The sequence below is a fragment of the Serinus canaria genome, chromosome 8, assembly GCF_022539315.1.
Source record: "Serinus canaria isolate serCan28SL12 chromosome 8, serCan2020, whole genome shotgun sequence".
In the NCBI taxonomy this organism is placed as follows: Eukaryota; Metazoa; Chordata; class Aves; order Passeriformes; family Fringillidae; genus Serinus; species Serinus canaria.
Genome location: NC_066322.1, coordinates 19,038,661 through 19,064,751, shown reverse-complemented (window position 1 = coordinate 19,064,751; position 26,091 = coordinate 19,038,661). Strand labels below are relative to the sequence as shown.

The window sequence follows — 26,091 nt, the reverse complement described above, 5'->3', positions numbered from 1 at the left end:
AGATCTTTATATTTCAGGAAGGAAATGTTGTTAATGCCACTATTGTTAGAAAATCCAAAGAGGAAGATGCTTCAGCCTTTAAATGCCATTATCAGTGCCATGCTGGTTAAACCTATAAACTCTTGTTTAGTACTGTAGCCTGTGGGTTGCCAGACCACTGGGGGGAAGCTCAGCTTTAAACTTCTGAAGAATTTTTCCTTATTTCATCTCTATAGAATATATGACAGATATGCTAGAAAAGGGTATCAGCACAATGTGACAGTTTAAGAGACTTGCCAAAAGAATGTTTGAAAACATGGTGGGATGAAGGGCAAGTCAGCAGGATAACCCTCCCCACCTTTCTTTTTATTAGTCAGTCTTGATAATTATCTGCATTGGGAAATATAGGAGAATACAGCCAAGTGTTTCTCTAACGCAAAGCTGTAAATTTACAAAGAACAAAGACTTGCTTGTCAGAATGCAGCAGAAATCAAACAGTACATGGTTCCTTTGCTCTCAGTTCCAAAGACAGCACTTGGCCAGATGCAAATACAGCCATACAGCATACAGCTGCTAAATAAAAAGGAGATGAGCTGATTTCTGAGCTCTGAGGGACAGCTCCTTTCCACACAGCAAAACTACTCTTTGAAATGCTGTATCCATGTCCAAACCATCTAACTGAATCATGCCCTGGCATGAAAGGAAAAAGTAATTAGGGATTGTGGCACCAACAAACACTGTGGTTTGCTGTGGGCCAGCATTCAACCCCATACCCCAACCCTTTTCTATTTGTAAGTGGAGACATACCCCACTAAGTCTTTTCCCAAAGACAAAATTCACCTTAGACAGGGAATTTTGTTTTGCAAATCCTTTCTACTTTCTTCATTCCTGTCTTCTCACTTGGAAAGACTCAAGAAGATTTTAGAAAGGCACTGAACAAATTTACCTGTATCTATTAAATGTGACCAGCAACTCCAGTTCAGTTAAGTGCTGACTGCAAAGCTGTACGCTTGCACTAACCAGAGGAAGGGCCAGTTATACTGCCCATTCTCACAGGCTAAATGCACTTTGGCTCTGATTAGCTCAGGTCTCTGTTTTTGACTATCTAGTTGCAGTCAGAGCCAGCTGAAACCACTTATTTTATTAAATTACTACAGAATTTACTGATTTTCATTGCTCAAGCTCTCTCCACGATTATATATGATCTAACTTCATGGGGAATTTCAGTTTCAGCTCCCTTAATTTCTTAACATTTACTCTCAATGACAGCCAGCTCACCTACCTCATCCAGCCTCAATAGAATAATACATATTTTCAAGATGGAAAACCAAAATTGTACATTAAGCACAAGAATTACTCCAGGAGGAATTGTGCATAAGTTCTCATATCCAGTCCATACAGTTTTCAAAGGAAAGCAAAACTGCAACAAATTCCAGTCCCAGAACCATCCAACATTGCATCCTCATTGCTCAGAGCAAGATAAGAGGTCCCAGAATCCTCTAAAAACATACAGATTTCCATCCTCTGTTAAAAGAAAAAGGACTGTCTGCACCATCTTTAGTCATTATCTACTAAATAGGTGTCTCTATATATTTTAGAAAATATGCTCTTTCTCCCATTAGATTCATCATCATATCAAAAATTTGAGGGAAAGGCTTATGAAGTTTTATCGAGTACCTGATATAAATGTTACTGAAAATTAAATGGCAGGAAATCAACAGAAGAAGCTTTTCTTTTTATTTCACTTAGTTCTTCCCCACCCATTTGTTTTTCCCAGCTGTTTCAATTAACTGCAGACTTTGCTAAAGCAGACTGCCCATGGTGTTTCCTGTTTCAGTCAATTCTCATAATGAACTAATTCTTCTGTAAAGACACTACTTTGTTATTCTGTACACTTGGGATTTGCTAACAGCAGAACACAAGAGAATAGGTGTGAAAAAAACACAAAAATGTTCTTTAAAGTCTTCATTCAAAAGAAGCTCCCTGAAGCCTGAAAAATTAAAAAGCAGATAGCTAGGACCACTTCAGAAAGGTCACCTCAAGAGCATTGGTACTGCATGTAATGGACAGCAGACTAAAAATCCCTTGCTCAATACTTCTCTAAGTGGAGACACCTGAATGCAGAATGCCACTGTCTATGCACTGATGAGCTGTGAAAAGAGATTTTCTAGAAAGGGCATATACTTCTCAAACTGCCCTTAAAAAAAACTGGAAATTGCTACTCACAAGTAGCACTGCAAAGCCACAGGGTTTTGTTGAACAAAACCAGAGTAAGATGAAGAAGGCACAATTCTCTAAATTCAGAGAGCTGCAGCACAAGTCTGTGCTTTCTCAGTCCATCTGCAGCTCTATGAATGTTAATTGCCAATCCAGTTCTGAGAACTTTGCTTTGTGCATGCATTAACCTAATGTGAATAAATAATCATGCTCAGGAACATGACTAATGAACTGCCATTTTCTAAACCAATGTACTACTGATCACAATATATCACATGAAGATAAAGAACTAAATACAGTATAGAACAACAGTGCAATGAGGGAAGCTTTGGCTTTTCTTCTTGAGCTTAATTTCTAAACCTAACCTGTCAAAATACAAACTTACTGATTTTGCTCTGCTTCAAAGGAATCTAGTTAAGCCAGCTAAGCCATGAGTGTGCAATCACTTCAACATAAAATGCAAGGTGTCAGGTATTTACATGATAGCATTTACCCATGAGCACAATTTTGAATTGTAAGAATTTTTTAAGGTAGCATTGTTTTTCACGTATAATAAATACGCTGACATCAGGGTTAAGTGGCTGCGGCTGAACGTCACAATTCCCTCTTTCTTGCTTCAATGCTTTCCTCTGGCCAGGAGGTAATTAGTTTTTGGGCTGGGTGGATGGGTATATTTTCACATGTTGCTGACTCAGGACATTTGCTCTGTTGCTTTTCCTAGTACTGATGTTAATTACTTTTTACAGTACAGAGATCCTACTACCTCACTTGTAATAAGATAATGTTGGGATGTGTTCTCATTTTCAGTAGACTTAATTCCTATCAAAATGTAACAGGATCTCAAAGCAAAAGTAAATATCAGAGACTATTAAATAAGGCTCTTAAATAATACCTCTAATGACCCTAGTAATTTGTAATATAATAATCGAATATTACAGGACTAGCATACAATAACATTAACATTGAAATTGCTACAGATTGACAGACTTTTATGTAAGATCAAAATATGGCATCTGAAGTTATTCTGTATGGATGCTTCAGCTTTTACTGGCTTTAGAAGTTAACTAAAGAGGAAGTTCTCATACCAGCAGAAATTTAGGGTAATAAAGAATGTTGTTCAGATTTTAGAATTGCTGTTTTATTCTAGCTTTTATTCAGAGCAGTTAATCATAAATAGAAATGTGAAATTGAAGCTTTAAAAAAAGAACCAACAAAACAGAAAATACAGAGCTGAAATGAAACATAGATCATAAAATTTTGTTTCTACTTTCTAACAATATGAGAACAACTCTTCAGCTATTCTGTGGCTTCCTTTGTATATGTGACCTCAGAGGTAGAAAAGTTTCCTTCTCTTTGCTTGCCATTTTTTTATTTTACTCAATCATTTATGGTAAAATTCAGCTAAAGTTAGTTTAACACTTAATTTCCTTAACAAAAAGGGGTTTGAACACTTAGTTCTGGTAGAAACACAAAATATAGTTTCATTGAGTATTTCCACTGTTCAGGAAGAAAACATTCTTAAGACTGTGCTCCCATGCACATCTTCTCTAGCAATAGAAGGATTGCTCTGAAGCAATACTTGACAAATGGGTGCACAAAAATATCAGATGTGTGGAATATTGGCAATTCCCCAGAGCACGTGCTGTCCCTGTCTGTGCAAGCACACCCGGGGCTGCCATTCCCTTTGCAGCTACCCTAGAAGAAAGGGTTTTCATCTTCCCAGGGAGAGCCTCACTCCTGCAGCCCCCGGGCTCCCAGACACTCATACAAGCTGCCCTCATCCCTGCACTGCAGCACAAAGGGGCTTTAAAGCCCCTGTGCAGCTACAGCAGCTCTGACTTCAGCAGCACGGGGATGCCAGAGTTCTGGTAATGTTAAATTATATAACCAGCCAAGAGGACTAGAGTTCTGCTCAGCCTGCTGAGTTCTGTAAAGATGTCTCCAGCAGCAATACTGGGAATCACATGGCAACAAGCTTTCTCCTCTGCAGTTAAAGCAGTGGGAAGGAAATAAAGTGCTAAACTGCATTAATGAATATTCTGTCACAAGAATCAAGCAGCATGTCTTCTGTTAGGAATAATCATGATGGCTCAACAAACAGCATTCTTTCCAGGAGCTGACAATACTCTGGATGGAGGATAATCAAAAATAATTTTTAATCTGGGCATCAGAAAAGTCTTTCATTGCCTTTTGAATGTATTTTGTCCAGTGTTAAAATTCAAGAGGAGACCAATAACATTCTTCTGTAAAACTGCAAATGTTGAAGAGAAGAAAACCAAAAATGTCAAAAGCTGCAATTCAGTGTGGTAAAACAAAACTCTGTCTTTACGTTCAGGAAACATTCTGGAACTGAGGGAATTAGTGTGCTTACTAAACTTCTGAAAGAAGACAGGAATAGAAAAAGGTGATAAAACTGGTGAATTAGAATCTTTTTTTGTATTAGGTCTAGATAGGATGCTGAGACACTTCAGGACAATCTAATAAAATTGGAAAATTGTCCAACATTATCAAATATTACCTGATCCATATTGGAAGTAATCAGTGCAGGTCCTTGGGAAACTGACAAATGGCCAATGAAATGTGACAGTTCAGCAAAAAGCCTCACTTTTGATGTCAATCTGGACATTTCAGTTTGCACATGTGTTCAGGGGACAGCTTTGAGCCCCTCTCCCCAGAAACAGCGACTCAGGGAAAGGCTCAAATGCCTCCTTCCACTAAGCCCTTCATCAGGCTGAGCTAAAGGCCTGACTCAGCTCTCAATCTCCAAATCACCATATCAAGAATGGACCACAGGGACTCTCTCTACAGAGAGATGTACAGAATGACCACTATCAGGCAATTCAAGCTTTACCTCCTGAAATAGAAAATACTCTGAGCAAAACAGCTGTGATCACATAGCCTTTCTCCAATTTGCCATCTATGCACAACTCCTAGCAACAATGTATTTCAGTGGATTTCATTGTATTCAGATCTCTTCAGCGAATTAATTTTTTGAGTATTTGAAACGTTTCACAGTTCACCCTACTGTGTAACTACCACAAGATACCTAATACCTGGATACACAGATTTTTTATATTCTGTTGCTGGGTGAGTCCTTAAGTTTATATAATTGCTCTCAAAGGGTTTTCATTGTATTTTTTAAAAAAATAAGTTTATATATGTCTTCCTTAAACTGCAGAGATTTATGGAAATCATTCTGAATGGATATTGAAAGAGAAATGTCTAGCCTGAATTAGTGCACAAGCTCTGAGAAGCTGAAGTACTGTTTGCAGAGTTACAGTTGCTTTAATAAATACATCCATGTTGACTCACACCCATAAATACACATCCCTTCAGTTTCATTGCACGCAGGATTCCTTCATAGCACTGAGAAGTCCTTAAGAAAAAGTAATTTGCTTCTTTGAAACAAATTCATAAACTAAGTCCATAGCTGCCCTGGGGAAAATGCAGTAGCCTGTCAGCAAACTTTATGCAAGTTTTCTCTTAAATAAGTGCCATTAGAAGTCCTCACTCAGCACTTCTTTCACGAATAATTCTTAAAAAGTAAAATTGGCCCTGTGGCACAATGATTTCTAGACTGTTTTTTCTGCTTTTCTTCCCCCCTCCTACACTCAATATATGAGCAAGATAAATTGCTACAGAACCTACAGCTCCTTCTACAGCACTAGGGAGCAGTAGATTTCACAGCAAAGCCAAAAGAAGTCTCAAAATGTGTGATCCCCAATTTATCTTCTGTTTGCATCCCAGCACCAATGAAGACATAGTGAGTCTGCCAACCCTGGGAGTAATGCAATAACTCTTGGTACAAAAACTTGTAAACTAACAAGAACACTGAGAAATGTGACTCTTCACAGCCTCTATGGTCTTTGATGAACAATAAAGATCTTAATAACAGGCTGTGCAAATAAAGTCTCTGTTGTTTGTAATTTATGAGAGATCAGCAAATCACAGGAGGTCCAGAAAGGTTTCTGGTGCTTTGATGAGCAGGCTGACAGTTCTGCCCCTTCCCCATGGACAAGTACAGAACCATATTCAAAACAGGCTGGAACATATTTCTGCCAAAGCACTGATGGGAAGTGGGGGGGGGGTGTTATTTGTGCTCAGCCTTTTGCATTTCAGACAGGAACACACTGCTCTGCCTGGACTGAACTAATTAAGGGCTAATTGACTGTCTAGCACCTATAAAGAGATAATTCACCCAACACCATCTCCCACTGGAAACTGCAATGACTATTAGCACAGAAATGATTGTTTATGTAGTGGTCAGCATAAGACACCCATAAGTATTTGTTAGTAAGAGCAGAAAGAGGGCAGATGAGGATATGGAGGTTTTTAATGGATGATTAAATCTGGGTAGCTTGATCTCCTTTCATGCTGTGGATGTTGTGTGCTGCAGTCACGCCTCTCACTGCCAGCCTGCACTGGGATGATAATCACTCACTATGAAAACTCATTAGCTCCACAGCAATGAGCCCTCCACTGCTGAAGCTTGGTGCTGTCCTTAGTACCATGGCAATGATCTCTAACTGGATGTCCCAAACTCTCCCTTCTCTGGTAGGACTAAATACCACCAGAATAACCACTTCAGATTCTCTAGTAAGTAGCTGTTATATGTTGCAAGCTATCTTAATGCTGAATTAATATTTAAGTGCCAGCAAAAGCATTAGTTTGTTGCATCTTTGTAAATCTCTTTCTTAGTTACTAATCTTCCTGTCATTTCTTAATGCATGCTTCTTTTTGGGCATCATAAAACTGCACATTGGTGAGCGTGTTGTGGTCTTACTATGAAAGGGAAGGTTTCAAAATAGTATCCTTAAATATGTAGAACAAATGCCTTCATCTTGAGCATGAAATTCTAAAAAGAGTACAGCAATGTCTTTTCATTTGTCTAGACTGTTCTTCCCATCTTTACTGCTCCAGAAAAATGCATTGTGTTGTTTAGCATATTATATCTGGCAGTAGCTTTCTTTTTGAAAATTGGAAAATGTTACCTAGTAACTATTCAGTAGAATATGCAAAGGTTCTGATTCCTTCATAGCTTTCTTTATTGGAAAACAGTTAAACAAATAAATAGCTGTTAGAAACAAAATAAAAATGGTACTAGGAGGTTAGATACCAGAATTTTTGTAAGGCTGATAATGGGAATAATACAAATGACAGAAATATCACTTTGTATCATTGATGCTCATATACAGCAGCCTCAGTCAATAAAATTCTCCAGGAAAGCTGTGAATAGCTATGAACTCATCAGAAGCCTAAAAAGTCAAGTAACTTTTTACTTTAGAGGGAACACTAACCTGGTATTCATAAATTAAATTAGAACATAATTTCCTTAAAATCTTAGTAAAACACTCTTATCTATGTATCTTTCTGTACAACTGCAATCAGATGTTTACATAATAGTAAGTTATGTAAAATATAAATATAACTGTTTGTATAGCAATTCACAATTCTCAAAACTCAGAATTTGGTAAACAAAAATTATGTATTTACTAACCAAAATGGAATAATTGAATATATGCATAGAGGAAAAATACTACTGCAGAAAATCACTGTATTTAGTCTATAAATATTACTACTTCAAAATTAAAGAAGAAAAAATCTGTTACCTTTTAGAGCAGCAAGATGAGAATACAAAGAAAAGCTCTGTTTTCCTTAAATGTAATTTCATTTCACTGAGTCACAGTATATATTGCTAGTCCTTGTGGCTGTATAATATAAGCAGAAGTTCCCTATCACATTTACATCCAAGTTTGAAGTTGCCACTGTGTAACTACAAGATGCACATTAGTTATTACGAGATATATATATTATAAATATATATATTTATACACATACACAATACATGTGTTTGTACTGATATGTTCAGATTCCAAGTAGCACAAAACTGCCATCTCCCCTTGGCTACAACAGGGCACTGCTGATAGAAATGCCTTCTAAATATTAAGAATGCCTTTATGAATGCTCTTTTCACTCTTTGAGTTGAGCTATATGCATATTTTTTCTTTTGATAATGGTAGAAAGAGTGCCAGTAGAGCTGAGAAAGTGATCTTTAAAACTTGATTATCTGAGCTAGGCAACATCTGCTGAATAAAGAAAACATGAATTGTAATCATGAAGGGTTCTTTTTATACAAAACTGAGCACCACAAGTCTGGTACTTTTCTTAAAACTGTAGGTGTTGGTTGAAAGACTTTATGGCCCAAGTGCTCAGTAATACCAGGGTCATCACTGACTGATTTTTGGCTGCCATCCAGAGTTCCCCACTTGCAGCTTCTCCAGTGAACTCTGCAGCACGAGCACTTCTCCAGAATTTCTCTCCCAGCACATACACAGCTCATAAATTGTGTATATTGTACAATGTAAAAAAAGGACAAAACCTCCCGAATTCCTGCCTTCAGCAGGAAGAATTGTACAAGAATGTGGGGTCAGCTAAAGGGCCTCCTCTTCTGAGCTGTTTCAGAAGCAGGCTTGAAATTGCAAGACAAAGCAGAAAATACTGTTTATGTTTAAGCAAGCATCCTAAGTAAGGCACTGTCCTTTGACCTGTCACTACAGTAACAACAGAGGTAGCTGTAACAGTTTGATTAGAATATATGAAAATGCAAGGGAAAAAATAAATCTTTTAGAAGTGAACTAAGTCTTTAATACAGCAGCCTGCCATGGCAGTGGTTAATATTGGACTTCATAGGGACTCCTCTGTTTTCCCCAGAATTTGAAAAACTAGTAAAAGTTACTCTTGTTGTTTTCCACTTATTTCTTTTCTTTCTTGTTTACTAAGACCTGTCAGCAGTAAGGCTGCATTTGAAAAGTTGATGCAGTAGCTTCTGTAAGGTTTTGATGACTTTAAGCTCTTTTTCTGCACAGCAGTTTCTGCTTGAAGTAGGGACTAAATATCAAACTAAAACAATTACAGGAAAATAAAGTGCACCTTTGCACACATGCATGTTCTTCTCTGCCATCACTCATATTACCCATCCTAATTAATGAAGGAAGCCTAAATTTCCAAATATAGGGAATAACAGAAAAATTCATAGGACTGTAGCCAAAATTGTAGAAGGTTACTGCCATCTTCAATGACTTCTTCAGAGGAGTCTGTCCACAGAGATACTGGCACCTCTTCAGAGATGAGGAACTCTGCAACTCCTGCACTAAGCTGCCAGGAAAGCATCAGAATCAAAGCTTCCCAGTTTAAATAATCATTTTCTCTGCTGGCACTGAGTACAATTGTATAACATAAATAGCAACTGATTCCTACTGTGTCCAGACCAAAATTACTTCAATGATACCCATTAGCATCTGTACCATGAAATTCATCACTCAGTACAATATTTGGAAAGAATAAAGCACAATATTAACTGTAATTTACAGTTTAAAAAGGAAGTCCAAAAACTGTTTCTGTTCCATCACCTGAATGCTTTCAATCATCTCATTATATTGTTTTCTGTCATTCCTACACTATTTCTGTACATCCCATTAAAGAGATACTGAATCCCACACAAACATTAAATGCAGTTTAGTGTTACTCTGCTCTGCAAATAAATGTGTTGTGGTTTTTTTGCCTTTCTCTCTCAGTCGTGGTTGCTGTATAAAAGAACAGGTTAGGAATTTCCAGTTTTCTACTGTCCCAGTGAAGGACATGCAGTGTCTTAATCTCCCTGTGGCTTGCTTGCCATGAGCCCCATTCCCCTGGCCCAACCAGACACTTTTCCATCCCACCCTGGGCAAGCCCCTGTTCCCTTGGCTAAGTGCAGTGGGAGCCTGGGGAGCAGTTCCTGTGAGGTGCAGCTTCAAGAGCAAACCTGACCCCACCTCCAAACTGCTGCTGAGCCAATTCCCACCTGTGAGTCACACACTGTGCTCTCCCCAGGCTCATATGTTTGTTCTTTCCTGTCTTTGTTGTTTCCATTAGTCTAAAGTAAAAGTCATCCAGGCTGAAAGGACATGTTTGTTCTCTGCTGATGAAAAACTCTAATGTCCCTTTGCAGAGAATTAAATCACCTGGTTTGTGCTGAATCACAAGCAGAGTATCATTCTCATCCACCCTGGAAATTGTGTGTGCTAAACTCCTCTAGAGAACTATTGCAAAGGTGTGAGATATGGCCAAACTGGGAAACTACCAAACTTAATTAGTGAAGAGTAATAATTGTTGGCTAGTAGGAACCTCATTGCAGACATGCACTGCAAAAATAAAAATATTCTGCTGCAGTGTTTTTTTCAAACAATAAAAAATCAGTTCAGATCCTTTGATTGTTATTATTTTGTTGTTACAGACTCAGATTAGCCCCAAGGAAGGGTGGCAAGTTTATAGTTCAGCCCAGGATCCTGATGGCCGTTGCATTTGCACTGTTGTTGCACCTGAACAAAACCTTTGTTCAAGAGATGCCAAAAGCAGGCAGCTCAGACAACTACTAGAGAAGGTAAGTCTTCCCAAAAAATTCCTCCTCTTGGACATTATACTTCCTGTGGAAATCTACTGCTTTCCTTCTCAGTTAATACATAATGAACTAATGAATAGTTACCTGATAAAAATTGTTCTTCAGGGTATATCCCCTGCCTGTGTTCTCATCTCTGATTGTTATTTATCTGTTTTCCTTACACAACACTTTTCCCAACCAAGTTGCATCTTCTCTCTTAGTCACTCCTCCTAAATTCCTTCTTACATACAACAGAACAGATTTTCCTGTGTAAAATCAGTTACAAAAATCCCACTTCAAGCTAGCTCAGGGATTTAAACTATGGCTTCTGCTTTGATCATGTGAGACTGCTGAATGTCATTTCTCATCTCTTATCAAAAAATAATGAGAGAGACACTACAGCATCTTGAAAGCAAACTGTGCAGAGCATAAACAGTTGTAATTTTTTCATTGTTTCTTTTTCTCAAGTTTATTTATTCATTTTCTAATGGTGCAAATTTTCCCCAACAGCCCAATTCTCAATTCCAGTATTATCCACTATTGCACATATCGTGAAACCAATCAAGTCTTTTGTTTTGCATCAACAGAAAAATGCTGCAATATGAAAACACAAACATTCTGGATTCCCTGCATAAGTAAGCAAGGTTATAGTTACTGTATCACAGCCAGTAGCACAGAACCTGAGGCCTGAGAGAGTGTTTGAACAGCAGCAAAATTCAACATAAAATGTAGACTTGAAAATACATTTTTAGCACACAATTTTTAGTATTTTTCTAGCTATAGAAAAATCATTCCAGTGTTAATATAGTACCAGATCCCCATAGATTTTTGCTCACTATGCTTCCATCAACTTCAGAAGGGACAAATTTTCAAGCTGACAGACCCCATAACATGAGATGCATGGAGAGGACACTGATGGACCAGCAGACAGAAAAGGAACCTCCTCCCCTCATGGTGTCTGTTTACTTAAGAAAGGAACACTCCAGTCTTTGCTCCAGGATATTCCCCAAATACCCAAACATTACTAAAAAACCCTTTTATTTTGAGGTGGGGGTTGGAGGAGTGTTATAAGATCACTACATAGTTTTTGAGCTGCCACAGAAATGAACTGAAATCATCAGCCTCTCAAAGCTGTTCTCTTATGATTAGGACTGTGGCAACCATGGATACGTAATTTTGTATTACTATTTCCTGAGTCCATACAGTCCTTTAATTAGAGCCTCTAATGTGCATGTCTCTTCTGCCACATGGAAATTCCCAAAGTTCTTCCAGCACCCAAAGGACTTTATTTGCCTGCTTTCAACAATTAGACAGCAAAAAAAAAAAGCCTCTGCATTTTTCATTAAAAATCCTTTCTCAGAACTATTAGTGGCAACTGTACAATATGTTGTACAGTTGCCATTACAAAACTGTAATGTACACTATTTTTAAGAGTAGTTTCTAAATCCATACATTCTGTAAATCATGAGTTAGCTCCAAACATGAATATCCCTTGAAATACTGCATATTCTTGCTAACCACAGGAGTACTGCTGGGTTTGTCTTTCCTTAGGAAGGTACAATATGTTTTGTTTGAGCCAAAACTTGAATAAGGTGCCTAATACATTTATAACAGTCTAGTTTTCTCATGTTTTAGGAAAACAAAACACTTCCTGAAATAGATAACTACACTCGGAAAATGTTTCATTTTTATGGCTGGCAAAAGCATTGCTTTTATAACATAAACTTTTAAAAGTAGGTGTAATTTACTCTTGATGACTGTTACTGTTGCATCACTGTGGTAAAGTCCTCACTATAGCTACAAAGTCACTTGCTCTACAAAATTTACCTAAACATTCACTACTTTTTATCTGAAAAAAAAAAAAAAAAGTGGTTTTCTACCAGTGAGACAGTTGGATAAAATTTCTAATTTTACATTTACTTATGGAATTATGGGGAAGTACCTCTGCAGTGATTAACACAGCCCAGCTTATCTCTGGGCAGTCTTATGAATGCCTTATATTGAATGATTCTATAAATGCCTACTAAAGAAGGTCATGCTCCTTGTACTGACCAAAATCCTCCAAAGTGCCTGGAAGGAAATATATGCTATATGAGCACCTTCTGAACCACACATCTACTACAGGTCTCAAAGACAACTCTATTGCCTGACAGCATTTCCTGAGCCCAGTGAAAATTATGCTTAAAGGATCGATCTCTCTCTCTCTCTTTACCTCTAATTAATCCAAACAATTTTTGCCTTCAAGGCCTTGCCCTGTTCCCCACTATTTGTACCTTCATGCAGTTACAGAATGTAGAACTGTACTGTGGTAGAATGACTCACAACTAATTGACAGAAGTGCATCTCATTGCCTGACATTTAACCAGGGAAAACAGCAAAGCAACAAAAAGTGCATTTAGAGAGTGTTGTTCTTTAACAGGTTCAGAACATGTCCCAGTCTATTGAAGTTTTAAACCTACGGACTCAGAGGGATTTCCAGTATGTTTTGAAAATGGAAACGCAAATGAAAGGGCTGAAGGCCAAGTTCCGGCAGATCGAAGACGATCGGAAGACATTAATGACAAAGCACTTCCAGGTAGCTCCAATTTTTACGGTAACCTCCAAGCCTGTGGAAACAATGTGCTAAGTGATAATGCATGGACTGCTAAGGTCTCAGCTGGAAATGCTCCTACAAGGGGTGCCATTTAAAAGAAAAGCATAATAAATCTTCCTTTATGATGATAATCTTTTGCTCTATTGAATTTAATTGTAATAGGGAGGAATTATTAATTATTAAGTCATTAGAAACATGTCACCATAAACAGATTCCTGTTCTTTCTGTATCAATGTGCATGTCGTACTGAGAAATTTATATTCTTTCAAGCTCCAGTGCTAAAGGAAGAGATCCAGTAGAATTAATAGCAAACAAGTAGAGTTCTGTGCTCATAGTGTTCCATGACATTTACTGCAGTTGAAGGGAAGAAAGGTTATAATAAATCAGTTTATTGTAATTTTTATCCAGTGCAATTAAGATCTAATTTCATGTCTGAAGGTCTGCTGTTTTGAATTTGGGATGGTTACAATCTAACCAGTGTGTGATTAAAAAAAGGCTTCCACTGAATTTTAATGACAACAAAAACCACAAGCCCATCCTTTTGTGAGGAAGAAGGGTTACAGATATTACAAGTAATATTCTGTATTCTGAAAAAGCTACCTGAAGTACTCTTCAGGAGAAAAATATTTTAATAGCATATGTAAATTCTTTTAATATAGTCTGATAAATTGATCTTTCAAGACTCTGAGACCACAAAATAGGTGCTAGAAAATACATTCTGAGGATTACATTATATTAAGCAAATATATATTTTTGAAGTGTTTCTGAAAGTTCACTTAAAATGAACCTAACAGAAGACTATTCTCTCATGCATTGAATCTCCTGCTTACTACCATTAAGTCTGAGGTGTCTGAGACTTTCAGGGTAGATTAATAATAGATTTGTAACTAAAATAATAATTTTCAAGTTGTTTTAATAATCAGGCATAAATACTATGGTGAAGGAAATCAGGGGATTGAACTCCTTACACATCTCTAATGCACATATGATTGCCTTTAACAGGAGTTGAAAGAAAAGATGGATGAGCTTCTGCCACTGATCCCAGTTCTGGAACAATACAAAACTGATGCCAAGTTGATCACGCAGTTCAAGGAGGAAATTAGGAATCTGTCTACTGTGCTCACTGGGATTCAGGAAGAAATTGGTGCTTATGACTATGAGGAACTACACCAGCGTGTAGTCAATTTAGAAACCAGGCTTCGTGACTGCATGAAAAAGCTCAGTAAGTTAACAAGTTCATGGCAAATTAGGTCCCTTGGCTGTGCATTTTTAGTTGTCTCTCTTTAGAAAAGTTAAGGTTTGGTGGGAGAATTTGTCTGTTTCTTTGATGAAAGACTGCATTATATTCTGATCTGTGCCACCCTAATAAAAGACAAGAGTAACTCAGCCTAAGGTCAGTTATATCATTCTAAATACATGACGTAATGTAATGCCTTACTTTATACAGAAGGAATTAGATGAAAAATCATAACAGATGGCAAACTTGAAATCTGAGGTTTAAACCACTTGGAGAGTTACAAATATTCCTTCAAAAAAGCTCAGACAAACACTGCTACTAGAGTTATCTTTGGGCTGTCAATGTGAAAAAAATAGTGAAAAGTATAATGGAATCAGTTTTGAGATGTCCACATTATAACCATGGCATCTGTGTCACCTGAGAGGCCATTCTGACTGTAACGTCTTTAGCCTGTACTATTAGTGTTAAGGAGATCTCCCATTCTCCAATTAACATTACAATCTAACAAACTTCACATCTAACTTAAAGAGACCAAAGCACAATTTCTGCAGGATGCACAGAAGCAATCCATTGCTACTGCTGCAGCTGGTTTACCTCAGGCCACCTCCACCTTGGCTGCTCCCATGCTGCCTTTAGAAGTCAAATGTTGAACATTTTTGAAAATCAGCACTAGCTCAGTATCAGCTATAAAACTAAGGGCCTGAAGGATCAATATCAAGTGTCAGCCTCAACTTCCATCAGGGATGGGTAACCTGTTTACAAACACAATGCAGTCTTCCCTGTCTATCCATGCATTTGGAGATTTCTGAATGGATCACTATTGCAACCTGAATAACTACAGCAAACCATCCAGCCCCCCCTTATGAAAAATAAACACTTCACATTTTACTTAACACTAAACAATTTACTTAGCACTAAACATGAATAAACTTGAAATTTCAAGGTTTAGGCCTGAAACACTGTGATCAGTGTCTCAGTTATCAAGTGTGGGATATTTACTTTTAAATGCTACCCAGGACATTAAATATCATCTTAACTGGATAAGTAGAGCCTCCTTATTTTTGTGATGCAGTAGAAGGAGAAAAAATCTAGGTTAAGTTACCCTCTTCAATAATTTATTTCTTTATTTTATTCTGGAAATAGCATAGTAGTGGTGTGCTAAAATACATGAAAGACTTCTTCAAACAGAAATTTCTTATGATCCTATTTTGCCCTCAGTACACACACAAAATAGCACTTTACTGCATTGACAGAAGGCAGTCAGGAGAAAACAGCTGTGTTGCAATACTGCAGCAAGCAAGAAAATTCCTGTGAATAAACAGTATTTTCTGATAGTGAGTGTTCCAGTAAGTTATTAGATACCAAAACTCATCATTTAACAAGTATCTTGTTTTTCTTTGTCTTTACAGCATCTTGTAACAACAGTTAGTGAAGCAGTGAGTGCGAGATATATTTTGTGCAATGGAATTACTCGGTGTGTTGACATTCTATCTATCCTGAATTCCTGCAACACATTCTAATCTCTTGATGTACCTAATAAAAAAACCCATTAAAATTATGTGCATTAGCAGTAGAGACAAAGTTTTGCATAAAATAAATTATTAAGCATACCCATTAACAAAAGGGAGTGGACCTTCTCAAGATGTAACACAGATTCATTTATCCTTATTGGCATTATTCCCTGGTCTTAGATGCTTAAATGACTTTTATGGTCCCCTACTAGGCTGTTTTTCTGGCCTATCCCTATGTGTCCTTTGAAGCACAAGCAGCCTCAGTTTGGCTTCCTGTAAGCACTGAGAGCTGGGGCTGTGTGCTCAGATCAGAGAGCATGAGGAGAAAGCAGCTTTCATGCCAACACCTGCTTTGTGGCCACACTGGCCATGCTGGAGATGACCCAGCTGTGCCTTCCATGCCAGCCCGATAGCCAGAAGCCAATGGCCCCAGTGTGCCACAGGATCTGGCTTCAATCTTCACAGATTTTGTTGCATTCCACAATACAATTTTCTAATCAGTGTATGCAACAGCTACTCTCTATTCTTCTCCCCAGCAGGTGTTTTTCAGCAGTATAATGCATTATTTATATTGTCCTGGCCACTTAAAAGGGTTCTTCCATCTGCACTGGCAACACTTTCAACACTCATTGCAGTACACTAAGCAGTTATCTTACTCTCACTGAGGTTTAATGCTTACCACAGCAGCTGTGATGACTGAATTTTGCTCCTTCTCTTTGGAATAAGAGAAAATTCAAGATGAAGCTGCTGGGAAATTAGTTGACAAAACTTTTAAAGGGTACATGCAGCTAACCATGTAGGAATAGAGTGCATGTGATTACACACACCCCAAATTCACATGTAATTAGGCATGTATGGGTCCTTTGCTGATAGTCCTGTAAGTCATGGGTATTTATAAGAGAATGCAGGTTGCACAGGATGTTTGGAAGCTTCCTATTCTTGTCATGACATGTTTATGAAATTAGAATAAAACTTACATGGGTAGCATTCATAGCAGCCAATACTCTGACATATAATTAGAGCAGATTTATATCAGATTAAGGTCTAGCTGCATCTGATTATAATGTAGACTCTGAGCAATATTTTACAGTAACATTTTTTCTTAAAAAATCAAAAGTACAATATCCTATGTATCCAAAGAAGTTCTGTTACATCAGTGGTAGAGGAGCTACTAGTGCAGGAATGAGACTATTGATTGCAGTGGTACTTGTGCATCCAAAGCATCCTTCCCTTTGAAATCTGAAGAACTTTACAAATATCATTTAGTATAAAACTGGACAACAGAGATACAGATACGTATCCCTATTTTGTAGATGAAGGAACAAGCAGCCCAAAAGTATAAATAGATTTTCCAAAGATTACAAAGCAAGTCATGGCACTTATGCAGAAAAATCCAGGGACTTCCTCTCAGCAAACTCTAATAACTGTATTACAGTGCTTGCTTCCTGGATTGATATTATGCAGGAAAACAGACATACATTCATTAAGAACTAATTCTTCATTCACTCATTTTAGTATGTTATGACAAATTTGACCATAAGCAGAAAAGTGCAAGCAGTAAAACATTTGGAATTCATTTGTGCAAGTGCCAAAAAAACCCCTCACTTCATTTTCCCTTATTTATTACCTTCAAAAAAACAAAAAAAGGCAACATAATAATGATGCTTATGAACACTTCAAGAGAATGTTGTGATTTTATTTCCCTTGTCAGTCCTTCTACAAATGATACATTCAGTTGTTCTATATGGCAGCTACCAATATTCAGCCACATCACAGAGAATGGGACTATCCACCCATTTCTAGCTATTTCAGAACAGCTTCTCTCCAGCTGCACTATCACAGCCTCCTCCTGGCACTTGCTCACTTTGGAGCTTTCCAGACACATTCTGCCTCATGTACTCAAAAGTACATCTGTTTTCTGTTCTAATGGTCACTTCATGTTCAACTTCTTCCTTAATATATATAAATACTGGAAATCATGGACAGACTTACAGGAGTCCGCTGCACAGAATTGTTGCAGGAGAGGAATCAAGCCAGAAACACCTGGATTCTGCATATAAGATTTCCTTACAGCTCAGTTAAGGATCTAAAAGGACTCTATGATTGGGATTTTCCAACTACTACAATAAGTTATGGCTGGAACTTGCTAATGTAGAGCAGCTGCTTTTTTCAAAGCCAAGGAAAAGAGACTGAGGGCTTCTAAAAATCCCACTGCTTTTCTGTGTAACCCCATCTGAACCTCTTAGGGAAGGAAAAAAATAACCCTAAAGTATCACATTTTTCTTAGAGTTACTAAACTTCTTCACAGGTGCTAGTATGGAGATATATTTGACCTAACTTTTTACTAGCATCTGGTCTTTCTGTTAGAGAATCAAACTGCTATAAACCAAAACTTTCTGTACATTCCCTTCTGCCAGGGGAAAAAAAAAAGGCAGATCTATGGATTTCTGATTAATAAGGAAGGAAAAGAAAAATGGGACCTACTATAGGGCAAGAGGGAAAAAAAATCTTTTACAAAGTGCTCTGTTCTGTTATGCCAAAAAGGGAAGTTTTGTCACTTTCAGTCAGCTGCCCCCCAGCTATACAGCAGCTCTCCCAGGAGTCTTCTTCCTTCCTTGATCACTGCATGCTGTCTGGGAATAAAGATTTGATCAGAAATACACCCTGACTCAAACTGCTGATCATTTAACTGCTGAAGTACGTCATCTCTTCTCACACTGAACAGCATCACAATACATTTTGAAGGATTATTCTCTAAAAGCATCTAACTCCTGTGACAGGGGAACACAGCTCTATTCATATAGTTTAAACTAAATGCAGGCTGAAGAGATTAATTAATTATTAACGATGTGTAACTAACTCTTAATCAGCAAGCTATACATTCAGGATAAATAAAACACAACAGAGGAACCACTGTGCTGACACTTAGGCATGCAATCTCTGAATTGCTCTCTAAACCTCCAAAAGCTCCTCACACAGAGAGCAGCACCCAAACAGCCACAGAGCTGTGTGCACCCCCCACAGGGACTCCAAACACCCCCTGCTTTTATCCCTGTCCTGCTGCATCCTCGAGCTTGCTGTGTGCCCATGCAGCTCCCACCATGCCCTGGCACTGCTGAGCCCACCTGGAGTGTTCGTGCACCTGCCCTGCCTGGACCCCCGACACAAACTGGGAGCCCTCACATCTCTGACAGGGGCTCTTCCATAGGTTTACCCATTCAGAAGCAAAACTTCACAACTCATTATAAGTCCACTTTTAGCTTCCTGGATTTCTTTTTTTCATAGAAGAAACAGAGCGCTTCATATTCCAAATTATTTTTATGCTTTCCCACTAATTGCAATACTGTATTGTAAAGGCACCAATTAGTGTTAGCATACCCTATAAGTCATGCATTCACTGTGTTTTAATTATCCCAGAAACTACAAGTTCAGGAGTAATTGTTATTCTGATTTCTTTCTGCTTATTAGTTTTCTGATAACTCATTCCAAATTAAGTATTCAAAATTCAAACTCAGTCATTCAGAAGGGTTATCTCATGCCCATTTCTGAGACTATTTACCAACAGACCACCTAAAAATAAAAGCCTTCATTTTGATAGGCTATTGTTCTCTACCTTTCAAGCCAATAATGATTCACACTGCAGAAAAAGAGCACTCAGCACACAATGCTAGCAGCCTACCTACAAAAAAGTCCAGAATAAAAAGTTGTCCTATCATAACCAAGTATTAAAAGACCAATAAGATTCTTTAAAATGGAAAATCCAAAAATATCTTCAATAGATGGAGATATGTCTCCTAATAATGTCTCTTAATTGACCCAGAAAAGAGACACAGCCTACCCTGCTCATGGAGGTCTCAGCATGCATTCACTTATCTTCATTTCCAATACCTCCAACTTCCCTGGATGTGAAGCAGCCTCTGAGTTTTCACCACAGCATTAACCCCATTCTAAGTGTCCCAAATAGGCTGGCATGATACATTCCTTCCAGAGTAGAAAATTCAGCCTTGATGTGACCCTCTCTTTTGAGCTGAATAAATTCATTCTCAACTCCAGACACCATTTGTTTTCTACATTTCCTAGATAGATATAGTTATCAGTGTAGCACAGAGAAGCACTTACTTTTAAATTTTAAAAATTGTTTCACTTCTTTTTACATTCTTTTCTTTAAAAACATGCTATTCAACCTAATTACATGCACACCACTGTGTGATGTTACATCTTGATAAACACATGAATTCCACCAGGAGCTTGTTTCTAAGAAGCATCTTATTAATGTCCCCTAAAATATAGATTTTTGAGTTGTTAGGAAGGTCAGCATCCGAGATGGTATCGACTTTCTTTATTTCCTCCCAGGCAGCCAAACAGATTAGAAGCCAACCAATACAGCCAAGCTTGCTAAATAATTCTCACACTCACTTTCTTCAGGCAGCCTCTGGTAAAGAAGGAGCCATGTGTGTGTAAGCATGGGGCAGTCAGGCACAAGCTTTGAGTACAACAATGTTGTGTGTACAAGCTCATTTTTGTGTCTGCCCTCCACCACTTTGTTATCCTGGCCAATGGAAAACTGAAACATCCATCAGTCCCAGCTTTATGCTGAACTTTATGAGGGCAAAAGAGGGGGGGGGATTATGTCTTCATTTCAGTTATTATTAAATGTTCTTCACTTCAGCTCAGAAGATATTTTACCAGCTGTATTTTAGCTTATACCCAAAGAACATAACTGTGCTTTGATGCAAGATGTAAATACAAAATTTAAATTACAAAGATGTAAATACGAAAATACATAGTAATAAAATTTTATGTGTATATTTTTGCATATTTATATTACTCTTCAATATGAAAAAGTTCCTCCTGTGAAGATGACAATCAATCTTCAGCATAAGCCTGAATCCCCTGGAGCCACTATGTAGTTTGGAGCATTTGGTCTTGTGCTCTAACTGAAGTCAAGGAGAGTTGTGCATTAATGCATTTGTTTTTTTGATTTCAGCATGTGGCAAATTGATGAAAATTACAGGCCCCATTACAGTGAAGATCTCTGGAACCCGATTTGGAGCCTGGATGACGGATCCATTGGCCTCAGAGAAGAATAACCGAGTATGTTAAGGCACTGTCTTTATGTCCTGGAGTCTTACTTGCTTTATTTTAATCTTTTAAAAGATATTTTACCCTAGGAAGTTACATTCCCAAGCATGTTTTTCTACTTCAGTCATTTTCACACTCAAACAATTCCAGAGAAAAAGCAACAGTATTTTTGGAAAAATATCCAAAAACAAAAGTTATCTGAGCATGTTTGTGCCATTTACTTCAACTTTTTCAGGGTTGACAATCATCAATCAGAACTAACAACTTTTTTAATTTCCTAACATATTTAATTGTGCCTAGGTCTTTTAAGAACCAGAGTAATCTAAAACATCAACATTTTTACCCAAGAACAGGACCCACAATGCAGCACAGTTAAAACTGGGAGGATTAGGCCCCATAAAGGCTCTGGTGAGATCATTTGCTCTATCACATCCAAGTTATGTTATTGTTTTGTTATTTGGATCTCCAGTAGGATCACAAATTTGCTACAGTTTTGAGAAGATGCTTGCTCCATCAAAGAGCTTTGGAAGTCAAAATGCTAGGTTTCATTTGTATGAAACCCACAACATTAATTCTTTGAATACAGAAAAAAAAAACACAGGCAACAGAAAAGGCAACAGAAAAATGACAATAAATAAGGATTGGTGTGCAGCCCTCCCCTGCCCACTGTATCCATGCATGTTTGCTACTGACTCCAGAAATCTCAATTACCTTCAGGAGAGCATCAAACTCTGAGAAACTAAAAGGAGAAAAAGCAAATTGCATGAAGGAAAAAAAAATGGGGGAATGGAAGTTGCATAAAGAACATTTAAAAAAAGTAATAATTCTGTTTTAAGGGGGGGAAATGGCTTTGAAACTTTACTGTTTCATTGCTATTGGTTTTGTTTCCTTTACTAAGACTATTTTTCCTTGAATATAGAATCAGCTAAAAAAATTTAACCACATTTCTTCCTAAGTATAAATTCAAGTTTATCTCACATGCAATTTCCCATCTCTCTCTCTTAGATTATTATTAGTCTCTAGAAATACCTTTAAGCAAGCATGATATAGCAGAAGCCCAAACACTGAATAACCCAGAATTAAATTTCTCTGAAAAGGCAGACAGTGTAGTTAGTAAAGGTGGCATTGAGAGTTCACCTGTACAGATAAGTTTGATTCAGAAATTCAGGACTTCCTCCTGCTTTTGTAACATGAATGTGGGCAATATTGCACTTTCATAGCCTGCTGCACAGCTAAAACTTGTTTGCCTTCTTTTTTGCAAGGTCTTTTTGTAGTGGTTTTGGTTTGCCAATTTAAGATTTCCCCAGTTTTAAGATTTCCTGGCCAATGCACCAAAGAGTGTGGCAGGTTTCAGTGCTGGCCAATCACTCATGCACTCACTTCCTGCTGTGAGATAGGATTAGGAGAAAGGCAAAGCAGACACAAAACTTTAAAATGGTATAAAGAAAATGTTATCAACAGTAACTAAAAGGAAAAAAAAGTAGTAGGAATCAAAACAAACCCTTCAGGACACTTCTCCTCACTCCACAACCTTTTCTTTCCCACTGACAATGTAAAGAAACAAAACCTAAAATTCCCAGTCAGTTTACCGCCTCTAAAATAGTCTTTCATCAGTTCACTTAGGGAGAGAAGTCCCTCTTGTTAATATTATGAAGACTTCTCCATAAGAGGAAAACACATTGACACCAAGCCATGACACTTCCTCCTGCCAGATCATGATCACATACCACACACCGTGCTTGAGATGGTCACTCCCAATCTTTGTTTCCTTTCCAGGTCTGGTACATGGATAGTTACACTAACAATAAAATCGTCCGTGAATACAAATCAATCGCAGACTTCGTCAGTGGGGCCGAATCAAGGACATACAACCTTCCATTCAAATGGGCAGGAACCAACCACGTTGTCTACAATGGCTCCCTCTATTTCAACAAGTACCAGAGCAACATCATCATCAAGTACAGCTTCGACACGGGGCGGGTGCTGGCACAGCGTAGCCTGGAGTATGCTGGCTTCCACAATGTCTACCCTTACACCTGGGGTGGCTTCTCTGATATCGACCTGATGGCAGACGAAATTGGGCTGTGGGCCGTGTATGCCACCAACCAGAACGCAGGCAACATTGTCATCAGCCAGCTGAACCAGGATACGCTGGAGGTGCTGAAGAGCTGGAGCACGGGCTACCCAAAGAGAAGTGCTGGAGAGTCCTTCATGATCTGTGGTACCTTGTATGTCACTAACTCGCACTTAACAGGAGCCAAGGTCTACTATTCCTACTCCACAAAAACCTCCACTTATGAGTACACAGACATTCCTTTCCATAATCAGTATTTTCATATATCCATGCTTGACTACAATGCAAGAGATAGAGCTCTCTATGCCTGGAATAATGGACATCAAGTCCTGTTTAACGTCACCCTTTTCCACATCATTAAAACTGAGGATGACACATAATTTTATTTCCCTTACCCCTCCCTCCCTCAAAGCAGTCTCATTTGTGATTAACTCTAAAAGCATCCATCTCTCTCAGTTCCTTTTAATTTACATTTCTTTCTTCATTAAACAAAAGCAACATTTTCTACTATGTAATGCATCTCAAATTTGGCTGAACCTGTCAAAAATGCTGCAAGGTCTGTCAAGACCTTGTCTTGAAAAGCACTAAAGAGGATTTAAATGGCTAAAGACAGTTTTTAAAAGATTATGATCTGCCTTATTTTAGAGTCAGAGACTAATGGTGGCTTAAATGCATGAATGTCTTTTTTTACCTCATTTTTTGTTTTAATATATTGCTTAACTTCAGGAAATATTTCAGTAGTGTCATATTGCACATTGTATTTTTTTTATTTATTCCAAAAAACAGATTCAGTAGGAATTTAATTTTCTTAGACAAGGCGTATGATTCATTTTGCCATCATCCAATTTCAGATGTGGTGCTGTACAGTATGTTTTTAAATCTCTTGCAAACATTTTATCAACAGTATGTATTTCTACCATTGTAACCACCATTGTGCAATTGTATCTCTTCACTTATGTGAAAGTAAACTAAGTACTATTTTTTATAAACTATATTGAAGCTTAATTGCAGTTCTGGCTATGAGTCAATTGAAAGTGGTAAAAATCTGATAAAAGGTTGTTATTTCTGAGAAAGCCCAGTAGCTTCTCAGATGCATGATTTCTATTCTCAGCTTTGCTTCCTAGATCCCCTCTTCACCAGCACTGCTTACTGGCACATTTGCAACTTTGAAGCTTCATACCAGTCCCAGCTTTACAATTGTTTGCTCTGCCCAGTTTTTATCTCCTGCTGCTGCTGGCTCCTCTCTCTCTCTCTTTTTTTTCTCTTACTTTCTTCCCTTCCACCATTTGACTGCCCTTGTTTATCCCTGCTTATCCCTGCTGTGAACTTTACCAGCCAGAAGCTGGAAGGAGCTGGTGCCCACCAGCTGAGAGTGGGAGTGCATCCCATATTTGTGCTGCTCTGGGGCAGTGAGGAGCAGTGGTAAAAGCCAAACTGCTCTCCATCTACCTGTCTTCTTATTCATAATAGGGGAACATTTATCTGTTGACAAAACTCTTCTCTGGGATGACAGTAATCACAGAAAATACACCAGGGAAGGTACAAAGCCCAGATGATCAGTGTGGCCCCTGGAATTCTTCAAAATTCTTGTTAGGGAAGAACATCAAGGCCAAGGTCTTGCAAAGAGGTTTGGGGCTTGCTGGCAGTAGAATTGCTGCACCCAAACTGATGCCTTCAAGAAACAAATATTTCTGAAAACTCTGGGGGTTGCTGTACTATCTCATTAGAAACTGGGGGGCAGGGAGAGACATGCATAATTGAGAAAAAAGCAATGAGGTGCTATGTATCTCTTTTGGCAAAAGTAGAAAGAAATTACCATTAAGCACTAGGAATCAGACTTTTTTAATAGCTGGGCTCTAACATAATGGTAAAAGACAGGTACCTGAAAAATTCTGTGAAAGCTGTGTCCCTCACACTATCTGAGCTTCTATTTTGTATATCCTTTGAAATTGAAAAGCCAGATATTTTATTTGCTGGTTCTTCTAATGTACCAGCAGAGATCACCTAAAGTCTCATTAATGTTTTCATTCTTATAAATATATGTGTCTATATATGTTTACAAGTATGTTTTATAATACAAGCCCATGTGAAGCTGAACAAATTGCCTTATTTTTCATACCAGCTGCAAAACAAAAAAATGCTAATAAGTTTTCAAAAACTGATAAAGGAGGCAAAAAAAAACCTGAAAAACAAACAACTAATTACGTTACAACATGACCAGAGAAAAGTTACTTTCTTGATCCCATCTCCCCTCTCCTGTCTAGATGAAATGGTAGCTGTTATCCCATACAGTTACACAGAATTTGGACAGACTCAGTTCAGCTAAAATGACAAATTAAATCACTTCCCTCCTGTAACCACCTTACCTGTATTGACAATGAAACCTCCTCTGTGACATGTGAAAATGTTTATGACTATTCATTAAAGAAGGTATTTTATGTTTTACAGGGATGTTTTATGAAAATGGAGTATGTTCAGATTTCTATCAAAAGCCATAAAACAAATCTCAGCCTTTCCCCTGTACAGAGTAATTTCAACAAAATAGTTTTTTCAACCAGTATAGCATTTCTAAAAACATTAGTCATTAGATTGAGAAATTAAACTTCTTTCTACTCTATCATCATAAACTTGAAGAATAGTCACAATCACTTTATCTGAAAGCAATGATTACTACCCCCTATTTCTTTATAAGAACACTGTGTAATTAGCACACATACAGTAGTACAGGTTGATAACAGTTCTTACAGTAAGATTAGTCTCACCTGATTTCTCTACCATTTACAGGGTAATACACCTGTTAGTGAAAGAAAAGAACACTACTACAGGGTGCTAGAGATGGATGCAAAAGAGGGTTAGGAAAAGCACCTTTGTAAGGTGGTTTGTCAAACCAAGACAAATCCTACCCTTCTAAATTAGTAACAACAGGTTGGAGTCCAATATTTAAACATGAAATAACAGCTTCTACACAACCTATACAAAACA

The 26,091-nt window shown here is 37.9% G+C and overlaps 1 protein-coding gene across 1 annotated transcript in view; it reads left to right on the top strand.

Moving 5' to 3' along the window:
- The window catches only part of OLFM3 (olfactomedin 3), a 46,983-nt gene extending 21,432 nt beyond the window's left edge, over positions 1-25,551 (top strand). The window contains exons 2-6 of the mRNA XM_030226787.2: positions 10,469-10,615; positions 13,032-13,187; positions 14,208-14,427; positions 20,941-21,047; positions 22,812-25,551. Coding sequence (XP_030082647.1) covers positions 10,469-10,615; positions 13,032-13,187; positions 14,208-14,427; positions 20,941-21,047; positions 22,812-23,489 — 1,308 coding nt within the window. The 3' untranslated portion in view covers positions 23,490-25,551. The remainder of the gene's footprint in view (positions 1-10,468; positions 10,616-13,031; positions 13,188-14,207; positions 14,428-20,940; positions 21,048-22,811) is intronic.
- Positions 25,552-26,091: the final 540 nt, after the last annotated feature.